At 40.1% G+C, this 13,374-nt stretch overlaps 1 protein-coding gene across 1 annotated transcript; it reads right to left on the bottom strand.

Annotated features, from left to right (window-relative positions):
• Positions 1-4,522: 4,522 nt before the first annotated feature.
• LOC135522751 (uncharacterized) lies at positions 4,523-8,391 on the bottom strand. Its single transcript, XM_064949346.1, has 7 exons — positions 8,087-8,391; positions 7,271-7,417; positions 6,186-6,251; positions 5,543-5,752; positions 5,234-5,380; positions 4,757-4,905; positions 4,523-4,667 (listed from the first exon to the last, which is right to left on the bottom strand). Exons 1-7 carry the CDS (start codon positions 8,201-8,203, stop codon positions 4,556-4,558), a joined length of 948 nt encoding a protein of 315 aa, XP_064805418.1. The 5' UTR covers positions 8,204-8,391; the 3' UTR covers positions 4,523-4,555.
• Between the last annotated feature and the right edge of the window lie 4,983 nt (positions 8,392-13,374).

Here is a 13,374-nt window from a genome sequence, read left to right as displayed (position 1 = left end):
ATGGAAAATTAGTATATTTACTGTATGTATGTTTGGGCCATGGGGTTGGAAGGCCCTGGGACAGAAATCACAGGTTGAATACATGGAAACCTACAGCAGTAAGGTGGTCAGCTGGTGATTGGGGGATAACAGTGGTTATGCTCTTTAGGTTACTCTACCTGAAGTTGTTGTTCATCCATAATTTCACTCAACCTCAAACACAAGAATCTTGAGGATACTTTCATACAACACAGATACATATACACTGAGTGTACAAAACTTTAGGAACACCCCCTTTTTGCTCTCAGAACAGCCTCAATTCGTCGGGGCATGGACTCGACAAGGTGTCGAAAGCGTTCCACAGGGATGCTGGCCCATGTTGACTCCAATGCTTCCCACAGTTGTGTCAAGTTGGCAGAATGTCCTTTGGGGCGTGGACCATTCTAGATACACACAGGAAACTGTTGAGTGTGAAAAACCCAGCAGTGTTGCAGTTCTTGACACACTCAAACTGGTGTACCTGGCACCCATCAAACCCCATTCAAAGGCAATTCAATATTTGGTCTTGCCCATTCACCCTCTGAATGGCACACATACACCATCCATGTATCAGTTGCCTCAATGCTTAAAAATCATTCTTTAACCTGTCTCCTCCACTTCATCTAAGCTGATTGAAGTGGATTTAACAAGCAACATCAATAGGAGATCATAGCTTTCAACTGGATTCACCTTATTTGTACACTCAATGTACATCGACGCTGTCTGATGAAAACCTTGAAACTCAATCTTTGACAATTTTTATTTTGTTTTACATGTATTCATTTAGTAACTCTCCTCAATGTGCTCTGGACATTTCATGACTCTAGGACCAATACAATTAATTTAAAATAGCTTCTGAAGTTTTGAAATTCTTTGTTGTTAATGGTAAATATAGCAATGTTTTTTCTCAATTCTTCATTCGCTTTCATCCGACAGCAACAACATGCGTTTTTCAGCTGGCAAATTCACATTGTTAGTGGAAAATAATACCTTTGAAGGCAAAGGCCTATGATCAACATACGATATAGGTTCCAACTCTGCTTTCCTATTGTATTGTTATTATACAGATAGGAATGAGAGGGCAGACAGATTAGAGGCGAATACGTGCATGTGTTGATCGCTGAGGCAGACCAGACTTGGTCACAGGCTACCGAATGTTCATGATGATTCCCTACTCATTAGCATGACAGACCGGGGTTTGAATATTATTTGTTTTCTTTTTAAAATGTTATGTGTTTGACTGAGCCTCCCTGGAAGGCTTAGATGGGTTTTCCACTTTCGGGACTACTCCATTGACTACTTTGCGCCAGGCAAGCTCAATCAAGTGCAGCTAAAGTATTTGGCAAGCAAATACTAATTGAATCCTGTCTGTAGCAGCAGGGTGATGATACTTTGGGAAAATGTGGGTTTTCTATCTACCTAGAAATTTTGGCAGACAGGAAGAGTGAATCACGAGGAGCAAAGTGCTGTACAATGACGTTAACATTTTTTATTTTAAAAATGTTTTTCAGAAGTCAGAGTTTAATATTATTGACATAGGATAATTTATTACCAGATTCTTATTAGAACTGTTGGGGAAACAAACATTGACAGGGTTCACAGGATCATTATATATATAAAGTTGTGATTTGTGAATAGCTACATAGAAATGAGTGGAAGAGCGAACAGATGCCATTGAGAAGAAGATACACACACTGAAACATTATGTCATGTGAGTACAGTTTGAAGCAACTGATTGCCTTTGCCTTTCAGATTTGTGTTTGTGTGCTATCAGCACAGTCTAATCCTCCCACACCAGGAAATGATTGGTGTGCAAAAGCCATTTCAACAAAATAAATTCAAAGTGATGACGTTGAATCAACTTGGAAAACTGATTGGATTTGATAAAAGTCATCAACGTAAGGGAATTTCGCATTTTTAACCTAAATCCAATGACATGATGATTTTGTTGTTGTTGATTTCACATTAGTTGACAACTTAACCAAATTTAAATCAAAACCTAGTGGATTTGCATTAATGGGGACATGTTTAATTGCATATATCAACTATCCCTTTGTTAGGGATTTAAGTTATCTATCAGGATTTTGCCTATTGGATAGGATTGAAATGAATAGAATGGACAAATAATTGACTAGAATGGGGACTCGTGTTCTATTCCTTATATTTCTATGCATTTAATCTTATCCTATAGGCGTTAATCCAGATAGACAACTTTTGAATTGCTGGGCTCTGGGGATACTTTGCTGCCAATGCCTTTGCCATGTGATTGTGAATCACTAAGTGTGATCACACTGGCTCGAACAACCTCACTGGCTCTTATTGACTTGCGAGCGCAACACTCCAAACTCAAAATATATAGAGTGCTACTTCCTGCTTGACCTCTTGATGAGAGGAAAGCAGCTTTATTACATGTTTTAAATATCTGTTATAACCAAGTACACTTGTGTTGTTATTATTCACAGAATATCTGCATCATTCATGAGGATGGATCATTCTAACCCACACTGATTTATTTGAAATCTGTAAGGACATGTTGTGACTTAGACGTTGTCTGAAATGGCACCCCATTTCCTTTTGTAGTGCTCAACTTCAAAAGTTGTGCACTACGTAGGGAATAAAGTGCCATTGCAGATGCACCCATTACCACCCCACAGTAAGCAAAACTTAAATACTTAAATATGTATTTTCAAAGTCAAAACTGGTTTGAAATACGTCTTTCAACATCAAAACTGGTTGAAAAGACATCTTTCCAACCAATTTTGCTCATTGTCCCATGTTTGTCCTCTCCTCTGTAAACTGCTTACCTGCTTCATTTGTGTGCTCATTAGACACCGGAGCACAGTCAGTCATTTGGTATCCGTTTTTCAGGGTCCAGTCACCTTTTCTTAGGGTGACTACAAAGGATGTGGCCAGCTGAGAGAAGTGTGCATGAAGAGCAATGGAAGTTTGGTAATCCAACCACATCAGCAGTCAGGACCAGTGGAGCCAAGTAACCTTTTCCTCAACCTCAATCTTCTCTGCTGTACTCAACTGGCAGTTGTACTGATTTAAATAACCTCTATAGTTCTCTGATGTTGTGTTGTTGTGAATTCTTATAAGCATGATCATGGTCAAGGTCAAGGTGTCAGTATTGACTAACAGTTGTGAGGATGTTTTATAGAAAGACAGGGCACCTGTCAGTGTTTTTAGCTCACAACCAAAATTGTCCTATGAAGTGAGTGTACCTATTACTGTCAATGCAAAATCATCAAAATATATACTCATTGTGCTATTTAATTTGAAGTATTCACAACAGCTAACATATACACTGAGTGTACAAAACAGGAACTCCTTCCTAGAATTTAGTTGCACCCCCTTTTGCCCTCAGAACAGCTTCAATTTGCCGAGGTATCAAGGTGTCCAAAGCATTCCACAGTGATGCTGACCCATGTTGACTCCAATGCTTACTACAGTTGTGTCAAGTTGGCTGGATGTCCTTTGAGTGGAGGACCAGAGGAAACTGTTGAGAGTGAAAAACCCAGCAGTGTTGCAGTTCTTGACACACTCACCTACTACTACCATACCCTGTTCAAAGGCACTCAAATATTTTGTCTTGCCCATGTAACAGTATAACTTTAGACCGTCCCCTCGCCCATACCCGGGCGCGAACCAGGGACCCTCTGCACAAATCAACAACAGTCACCCACGAAGCATCGTTACCCATCGATCCACAAAAGCCACGACCCTTGCAGAGCAAGGGGAACTACTACTCAGAGCAAGTGATGTCACCGATTGAAACGCTATTTAGCGCACACCACCGCTAACCGTTTTACATCCGTTACACTCACCCCCCTTTTGACCTCCTCCTTTTCCGCAGCAACCAGTGATCCGGGTCAACAGCATCAATGTAACAGTATAACTTTAGACCGTCCCAGGTCCTTTCACCTGGATTCAACTGGTCAGACTATGTCATGGAAATATAATGATAGGAATGATGGGCTATTAAAACCTAGATTCCCTATGATTCAAATCCATTCAGAGGCACTCCATGGCCATGTGCATAGCACCATCTAGTGGTTACAGAGAGTTCTAGCCTTGGAGCAGGGTAAATGAAAAGGAAGCACTCGATTAGAATATCACAATGTTTCTGAGTAACATTTCCCTTCACTTTTATTCCTTGACAGAATTTCAACGTCAGTTACATCTATTTAGTCATATGGGTGCAGCTACAACACCTCCACGCTTCCCATCAATAGTTCCTAAAAAGTTATTTCATAATTATGTTTCTAAGGCTGAGCTTGCATACTTACTATTCACTTCTGTACAGTGGAATGGTAGGGTCAAGTGTCTTTTACAATCTCCGATGGCTTCTAACCTCTTCTCAGAGGAGTTACACATTTACAAATGTACAGTACAGTATATTTAGACATTTAGATTTCCAAAGAGTCTCTTTCCACCCTCTGTCAGCAATGACCATCACCATCTCATTCATGGTGAAGTATGAAAATCATAAGACTGAACAACATAGGATGGAAATTGTTTAACAATAAATAATCACTCATTCGAAGTCACTCCAGGTTCCCAGAGAATCTGCCTCTGCTTTCCGTGCAACAGCTGTGGTTTGATTAACCATGCTCACGTGATCAGCTTCACTTAAGCGGGCTAACTGTCTTGTGGGACACAGAAGAGGGTTCAATGTAACTTCTGCCCATTATGTTGTGACTGTTGTGTTCAGTGTCTGTGTGAATGGACTTTTTACATATTTTGTTGTTTAGAGCTGAGGTAACCTAAGATGGAGTTTCCTGTCCAGAGGCTGGCTCCCACCAGGCCAAACCAGATCTGGGCAGGGGCCCAGGCAGAGGTGGTCAGCTGAGAGTGGACCAGGAACACCAGCAGCACCAAGCTGCCCTGAAAAACCAAGAGAAAACACTGCAGTCACCTTTCACATAAATTATTCAGTGACATCAATGGCAGACTTGCATGATAATTCCAGTTAAGCATGCAGGTCTCAAGTCAGAATAGGGAGGAGTATGGCATGTAAGCCTTCATTGTGTGAAACTGCCACCGAGTCACAGCCTTGCCTGACATTAACGTTTTGTGTGGGTGGGGAGGGGTGTGTATGATGGGGTGTTATTCTCAATTGATTCTATGTATTTATATGGAAGCATCAGAACTGTCTATTGTAAAAATAAATAAAAAAGACAAAAAAAAAAGAGATTGCTGAAATATCACATACCACTGCTCGGCTCATGAACACGGATGGCTTTTCTTTGTTGGGTTGGAAATTCTGTGTTGTAAAAGAGACAAAACTGTCACCCACCATCATGGCGCCAAACGCTCTACTGAGGTGAAGATGGAAGATGTCCTCAGAACCTGTAATGGGCTGAAAGAGTGAAGCAAACATTTATTCCAGAAACATTCTTCACCTCTTGTAACAGCACATTCTCAAACTGGAACCTGGAAGCTACTGACTTTTCCTAGTCATCCCGCATCTCCACAATGTGAAATCTTGCCTCATAGTATTTCTATGGTACTAAGAGCCTACCTGGAATCCTAGGAGCCAATCGGGGAAGGCCAGCCAGAGGAGGCCAAAGACAAAGGTGGCAAAAAAGTCCATCTGAAGGAAGAACTTCTGAGAGTCACTGAAGATCATTCGCAAGTCCACTCTGCTCTGCAGCTGGCTGTGGTCCAAAAAGAAGAGGACAACACTGCTCACTATGAAGAAAGAACACACGGCCATGTCCACTGTAGGCCGCTAGAAGGAGAAAAAAATTATAATTAAATCATTAAAACATTAGAGAAAAAAATATTTATGCACTTAAAACCTGACATACATATATAAACTAACCCAGGGTTTCTTATTAAACTATGGGTCGGGAGCCAAATTGGGCCCTGGGCATGGTGGGATGCGAGTTACGAGAATACATCTATAATACACACAATTTCTTCTTAAATTGGGTCGTTGGAGGACGATTTTGGTCATGGTATGGTCAATTTCACATTTTGGACTCGTGCTCAAAACGTTTAAGAACCCTGGCTTATTCTATTCATAGTTACAGTATATGGCACTGCTGAGAATAATAATCTATTACCAACTTGAAATAACATTTGCAGTAGCAAGTAGCCTATGATAAAAGTATTTCTAAGCTTTCAATACTGTATCAACCAAATAACAGTGGGTGACTTACTTCGTTAGTATATAGTCTCTGATAATTCATTCCGTAGCAGCTATCCAGGAGAAGTGCCAGAAATGCCTGTAAATAGACAATTACTCAATAAATCAATCAATCTACTGAAGACAATCCCCCTGTTTTTTGTCGATCAATCGCTTTTGAGGATTTCAGTGTAGGCTACTTGCATATTTATACAAGTCATGACTTTATTGTAACCCAATGAACGAACCAGAAGACCCTCATACTGTAACGGCGTTCTTTTGTTGTTGAAGGAGAGTCGGACCGAAATGCAGCGTGTAAGTTACTCATGTTTATTTAAAGAAGACAAAACGAACGAACTAACACGAATAACTAAATAAATACAAAAAAAACAACAAACAGAACAAAACCTAATACAGCCTGACTGGTGCAACCTACACAGAGACAGGGACAATCACCCACGAAATACAAGGCGAAAAACAGGCTACCTAAATACGGTTCCCAATCAACGACAACGAGAAACACCTGACTCTGATTGAGAACCGCCTCAGGCAGCCAACCTAATTAACACACACACACCCCTAATCAACTACCAACCCAAACACTACAAACCCCAATACAGAAATACAATACAAAATAACCCCATGTCACACCCTGGTCTGACTAACTAATAAACTAAAACACACAATACTAAGACCAAGGCGTGACACATACCATCATGGCCACCTAATTTGTATTTATGATGGATCCCCATTATCTGCTGCCAAGGCAGCAGCTACTCTTCCTGTGGTCCAGCAAAATTAAGGCAGTTCTACAATTTTAAAATCATTCGAATAAATTCACAACAGATTTCGCAACATATTAAGTGTGTGCCCTCAGGCCCCTACTCTACTACCACATATCTACAACACAATATTGTGTTTTTGTATGCATGTGTCCGTGCCTATGTTTATGGTGCTAATCATTCCCAACTTCCAATTGGCTCATTTATCCCCCTCCTCTTCCCTGTAACTATTCCCCAGGTTGTTGCTGTAAATGAGAATGTGTTCTCAGTGAACTTACCTGGTCAAAAACAAACAATCAATGAATTAATGAATTCAGGAGAGATTTTGAGTACTCACAATCAGCCTGGATGTTGAATGTGCAGACAGTGAAACTGGATTGCTGTTGCATTTAATGAGTAGGAACTTTATGTTGCTTGCAAGCCATACACACACTAGTGACCTTGTTAGCTCAAACTGTTCACTGTCAACAGGTTGACTCTCCTCCTAAGAAATAGAAAATGCACAGATTAAAGTCACAATCCTGAATTCAAGCAAACAAATGGCAGCCCTGCCACTTGGTTTGCTATTAAGATGAGGGATGTGTCTGAAGAAATGGAAACAATGTCAAATTCATAGATGATGGATGCCAGAAGCACTTACATTATAGTTTTTTTTATATATATTTTGAAGCTACTGTATACACTGTGGGTTTACAAGGTTTACAAAGACTCACATATGCCGCGTTCATATGCTAGTCGGGAACTAGGACTCTTGGACATCTTCGACTTACTGGTTGTTGTTAGACGTGCCGCGTTCAAACATACTGTATTTGCAAGTAGAAAATGTAAGTTTCCTAGTTCCGATTAGCACATGAACGCAGCAATAGATCTAAATCAACCGTATGGGGGTTACTGATGTTATAAGAGAAAAGCTTCTTCAAGAATCAATAGACAAGAAACAGTGGGCTATAATTTGAAATGATCATGAACAAAAGGGAAAATAACACTTTCAAAATGCATATGTCAAAAGACAAAAACTAGGCCTATTGATGTCTTACTCATGCATTAACATTTTACATTTTCAATTTATCTTTCTCCTAACCCCTACCTAATATTATTTCATTTTACCATTATAAATTCAGCTTGTATCAAAAGTAATGTAAACATAGCCTACCTGTTGACTGAAAATGTTCTTCGAAATTATCCGATATACTGTACACAGAACAAGACCTAAAGCAATTTCTGCCGAAATAATTTGACTATCCATTGCACTTTTTCTTTTCGGATACATCTTCACATGCGACGTGAGCGACTGACACTTTTCCGGACTTCTGGAAACACTGTAGATAGCTACTACATATATATGTAATAGCCATTGAAGACTATGTAACAACAGCCTTACACAAGATCCTTACGAAACTCACGGGTGGAAGCGATGTCGATGGCAGGCGGTGAGGGATTCGCTCTACAGGGGACAATCCTCCTGTTTCTGGTCGACCAATCGCTTTTGAGGACTCGAGTGTAGGCTACTTGCATAATTATATAAATCATGACTTTAGTGTAACCCAATGAACGAACAAGAAGATGAACTCTTTCAACGAAATAATGCCTGCTAAACTTGCTGCAATTTTTGTTATCTTAGCAGAGTGATAAGATAATATTTGGTATATATTTCAAACATGTCAGTTATTGATCAATAATTCCAGAACAATTAGGGTAACCCCCCCAACCAAAACAAATCTGGTCTATTTCACTTTAATGACCAGCAATTATTTTTCCACCAGTAACACCACTAAAGTAAAATGCAGTGTCACAATTCAAACTTATCATATAATCTTCTTAGTCACTTGGTTAATCATTAGAATGGGGTGTGTGATTATACATGCATATTGCACAGGTATACTAGGGCTAGGCCTATAATTTAGAATGTTTACCTCTGACCTGTATAACATTATAGTGTTAACACAGGGTAAAATACTGGACAATCCTCTTAAATCCACGGCACACTGATTATCACATTTACATTTACATTTACATTTAAGTCATTTAGCAGACGCTCTTATCCAGAGCGACTTACAAATTGGTGAATTCACCTTCTGACATCCAGTGGAACAGCCACTTACAATAGTGCATCTAAATCACATGATTTGCCATTTGTGTTTTGTGACCTAACAGGATTACAATTGCCCATAGAATGAGCTAAAGTCATTAATTTAGGAACTCTGTGAGGGGAAAGAGGAAATGTGGCCTACTAACATAAGCAGAATGTGTGTATAGAGTTGGCTTCTGAGTTCCTTCCGAGTTGGCTTCTGAGTGGAATAATTTCTCTTTTTGTTAAGACACATTTTATATTTGTGACAAAGTTCTGGGAGTGGGAGGTCTGGAGTAAAGACTGGAAAATATCCATGAACCAAAGTGTTGAAACAAGCAAATATGGAAATAGTGGTCATCTGTGCATACAGTACCTCTTCCCAATCTATTGCCTTTATTGAATATATATTTTTTATATTGATACTGCACTGTTTGAGAGGATAGCTCACAAGTATTATGTTATTGTACCGTATACACCCTGCTGTATCCTGTGCATATGACAACTAAAAATGTGATTTGATATATATGTTCAACGCAACAGCAGGGTGCGCTGTTCTTATATCTTATTGGCTCTGTTGCTAGACCTTAAATCCACCCATAGAGATGGACAGCGGGCACACTTGCAACAACGCCTTTTTCAGAAAGGTTCTACATAGAAAAAAAGGTTCTATATAGAACCCAAAAGGTTTCTATTGTGTACTTCATATCTGACACCCCTAAAGGTTCTATATAGACTATTTCTTGAAATAAGTTTTATTTTGAGTTTTATATAGAACCTTTAGGGGGTCATATATGAAGCACACTATTGCTTTCTTAAGGAAAGAGTTAATTGGGCTTTGTATAGAACCTTTAGAGGTGCCATATATGAAGCAATTGATAGAGTCCTTTTGAAACCTTTTTCTGTAAGAGTGTAGGTAAGGGGTTGTACCTTCTTTCCAGCTCTATGACCGCTAGTAGTTCAGGTCTCAGGTGATAGAAATGAGCAAACGAGCCCAGATTATAAATGGGAGAGGACGACAGTCTACCCTCTGTTGACAAAAAACTCCAATGAACACACAATACATAATAATATAAGTAAGGTACATAACCAGATATTATTTGATATTGAGATAAAAGCGCCTGCATTGGAATTTTTCCAAGGCAGTACCTGTGTACTTCTAACTATGTATTTGTGTCCCTTAAAGCCAGCTATAACATCTGATCTGAACCCTGTTACTGATGCTTTATTGCTTCATCAGCCAGTGGTCAAGTGATGAGGAGAATTTCCTGAATGAATTTCTAAAGACAAGCGAGGAAGAATATTGCCAAGCAATGATCAACATCAACAAATCCTGTGTCATCAAGGGGAGACAAAGCAGGTCCAGTTACAAGACCTTCCAGCTAAACAGCATGTAGGTTACTGTAGGTTACATCCCAACATGACATCACCTTTAAATTGTCTTCACTGAAACAGATATACAGTGAGGTCCGGGAATTATTGGATCCCTTGATAAAGATGAGAAAAAAGACTGTAATAAATACATACAATATAACTCAGTATTTGTATGCTCCAATTTTATACTAATACAATTGCTCAGAGAAAAAGATTTTGTTTAACAAGTAATACAAAAGGAAAATAGAATATAGGTTATTGGATCCCCTGTTTCCTCAGTTCTTTACAGTAAGGACTAGGATATTTATGCATATTTTTGCAAAGGCCAAATCCACCGCAGGTTTGGAGGGACAAATACCTCTATTTTCATGTCTTTTGACCATAGCACCGGTTCCAATCCAAGTGCCAATGCCATTTTACACTCTCTAGGCAGTGTTATTGTGATTCCACTGGTCCTGGGGCCCTTGTTAAATTAAAGTCAACGGCATCATAAAGTTTACCAACTACCAGGACATTTGATCATGTACTGGCCATGTATCATGGCGCCTGAGAAGATGGCAGACATTTTACGTGCTCCTAACCAACTATGTTTTTTTGTTGCCTTGTTTGTAACTTACTTCTTTACTTATTCTGTACATAATGTTGCCTTTACTGTCTCTTATGACCAAAATAACTTCTGGACATCAAAACAGTGATTACTGGCAGAAGCTTTTTTTCCCTTTCACGAGTCCGACGAACCAGACTATGTATATTTGTAAACAACAACTAGTGCACTAAGGAAGTCTCAGGTTTTGCTCGCCTGAGGTAGAGTATTTTATAATAAGCTGTAGACCACACTTCCTAGTTGATTAAAGTTTACATGATTAGTTTAATCACGTAATAATAATTACACATAGAGAGTTGATAGTCACAGACACGACAGTAGATAGTGTGGTCTACAGCTTATCATGAGATACTCTACCTCAGGCGAGCAAAACCTTGAGACTTCCTTAGTGCACTATCAGTCTATAATTTTAATGGTAGGTTTATTTGAACAGTGAGAGACAGAATAACAACAGATAAATCGAGAAAAACGCAGGTCAAAAATGTTATAAATTGATTTGCATTTTAATGAGGGAAATAAGTATTTGACCCCCTCTCAATCAGAAAGATTTCTGGCTCCCATGAGTCTTTTATACAGGTAACAAGCTGAGATTAGGAGCACACTCTTAAAGGGAGTGCTCCTATTCTCAGTTTGTTATCTGTATAAAAGACACCTGTTTACAGAAGCTATCAATCAATCAGGTTCCAAACTCTCCACCATGGCCAAGACCAAAGAGCTCTCTAAGGATGTCAGGGACAAGATTGTAGACCTACACAAGCCTGGAATGAGCTACAAGACCATCGCCAAGCAGCTTGGTGAGAAGGTGACAACAGTTGGTGCGATTATTCGCAAATGGAAGAAACACAAAAGAACTGTCAATCTCCCTCGGCCTGGGGCTCCATGCAAGATCTCACCTCGTGGAGTTGCAATGATCATGAGAACGGTGAGGAATCAGCCCAGAACTACACGGGAGAATCTTGTCAATTATCTCTAGGCAGCTGGGACCATAGTCACCAAGAAAACAATTGATAACACACTACGCCGTGAAGGACTGAAATCCTGCAGGGCCCGCAAGGTCCCCCTGCTCAAGAAAGCACATATACATACCCGTCTGACGTTTGCCAATGAACATCTGAATTATTCAGAGGACAACTGGGTGAAAGTGTTGTGGTCAGATGAGACCAAAATGGAGCTCTTTGGCATCAACTCAACTCGCTGTGTTTGGAGGAGGAGGAATGCTGCCTATGACCCCAAGAATACCATCCCCACCGTCAAACATGGAGGTGGAAACATTATGCTTTGGGGGTGTTTTTCTGCTAAGGGGACATGACAACTTCACCGCATCAAAGGGACGATGGACGGGGCCATGTACTGTCAAATCTTGGGTGAGAACCTCCTTCCCTCAGCCAGGGCATTGAAAATCAGTCGTGGATGGGTATTCCAGCATGACAATGACCCAAAACACACGGCCAAGGCAACAAAGGAGTGGCTCAAGAAGAAGCACATTAAGGTCCTGGAGTGGCCTAGCCAGTCTCCAGACCTTTATTAATCCCATAGAAAATCTGTGGAGGGAGCTGAAGGTTCGAGTTGCCAAACGTCAGCCTCAAAACCTTAATGACTTGGAGAAGATCTGCAAAGAGGAGTGGGATAAAATCCCACCTGAGATGTGTGCAAACCTGGTGGCCAACTACAAGAAACGTCTGACCTCTGATTGCCAAAAAGGGTTTTGCCAACAAGTACTAAGTCATGTTTTGCAGAGGTGTCAAATACTTATTTCCCTCATTAAAATGCAAATCAATGTATAACATTTTTTAAACATTTTTTGACAGTTGATGTCAGAAGTTTACATACACCAGTTTCAATTGGCTGCAGATAGCCTAACATTCTCCTGCAAAATGTCTTAATAAATTTCAGAATTAATTTTTCCGTCGATGATAATAGCAAGCTGTCCAGGCCCTGAGGCAGCAAGCAGCCCCAGACTGATGCTCCCTCCACCATACTTTACAGTTGGGATGAGGTTTTTATGTTAGTGTGCTGTGCCTTTGTTTCTCCACACATAGTGTGGTGTGTTCCTTCCAAACAAATCAACTGAAGTTTCATCTGTCAACTGAATATTTTGCCAGTAGCGCTGTGGAACATCCAGGTGCACTTTTGCAAACTTCTTATGTGCAGCAATGTTTTTCTTGGACAGCAGTGGCTTCTTCTGTGGTGTCCTCCCATGAATACCATTCTTGTTTAGTGTTTAATGTATCCTAGACTCGTCAACAGAGATGTTAGCATGTTCCAGAGATTTCTGTAAGTCTTTAGCTGACTCTCTAGGATTCTTCTCATTGAGCATTCTGCGTTGTGCTCTTGCAGTCAACTTTGCAGGATGGCCACTCCTAAGGAGAGTACCAACAGTGCTGAACTTTCTCCA

This window comes from Oncorhynchus masou, chromosome 1 (assembly GCF_036934945.1).
Source record: "Oncorhynchus masou masou isolate Uvic2021 chromosome 1, UVic_Omas_1.1, whole genome shotgun sequence".
Classification (NCBI taxonomy): Eukaryota; Metazoa; Chordata; class Actinopteri; order Salmoniformes; family Salmonidae; genus Oncorhynchus; species Oncorhynchus masou.
The sequence above is the reverse complement of the archived record's forward strand: the minus strand, read 5'-3'. Positions and strand labels throughout refer to the sequence as shown.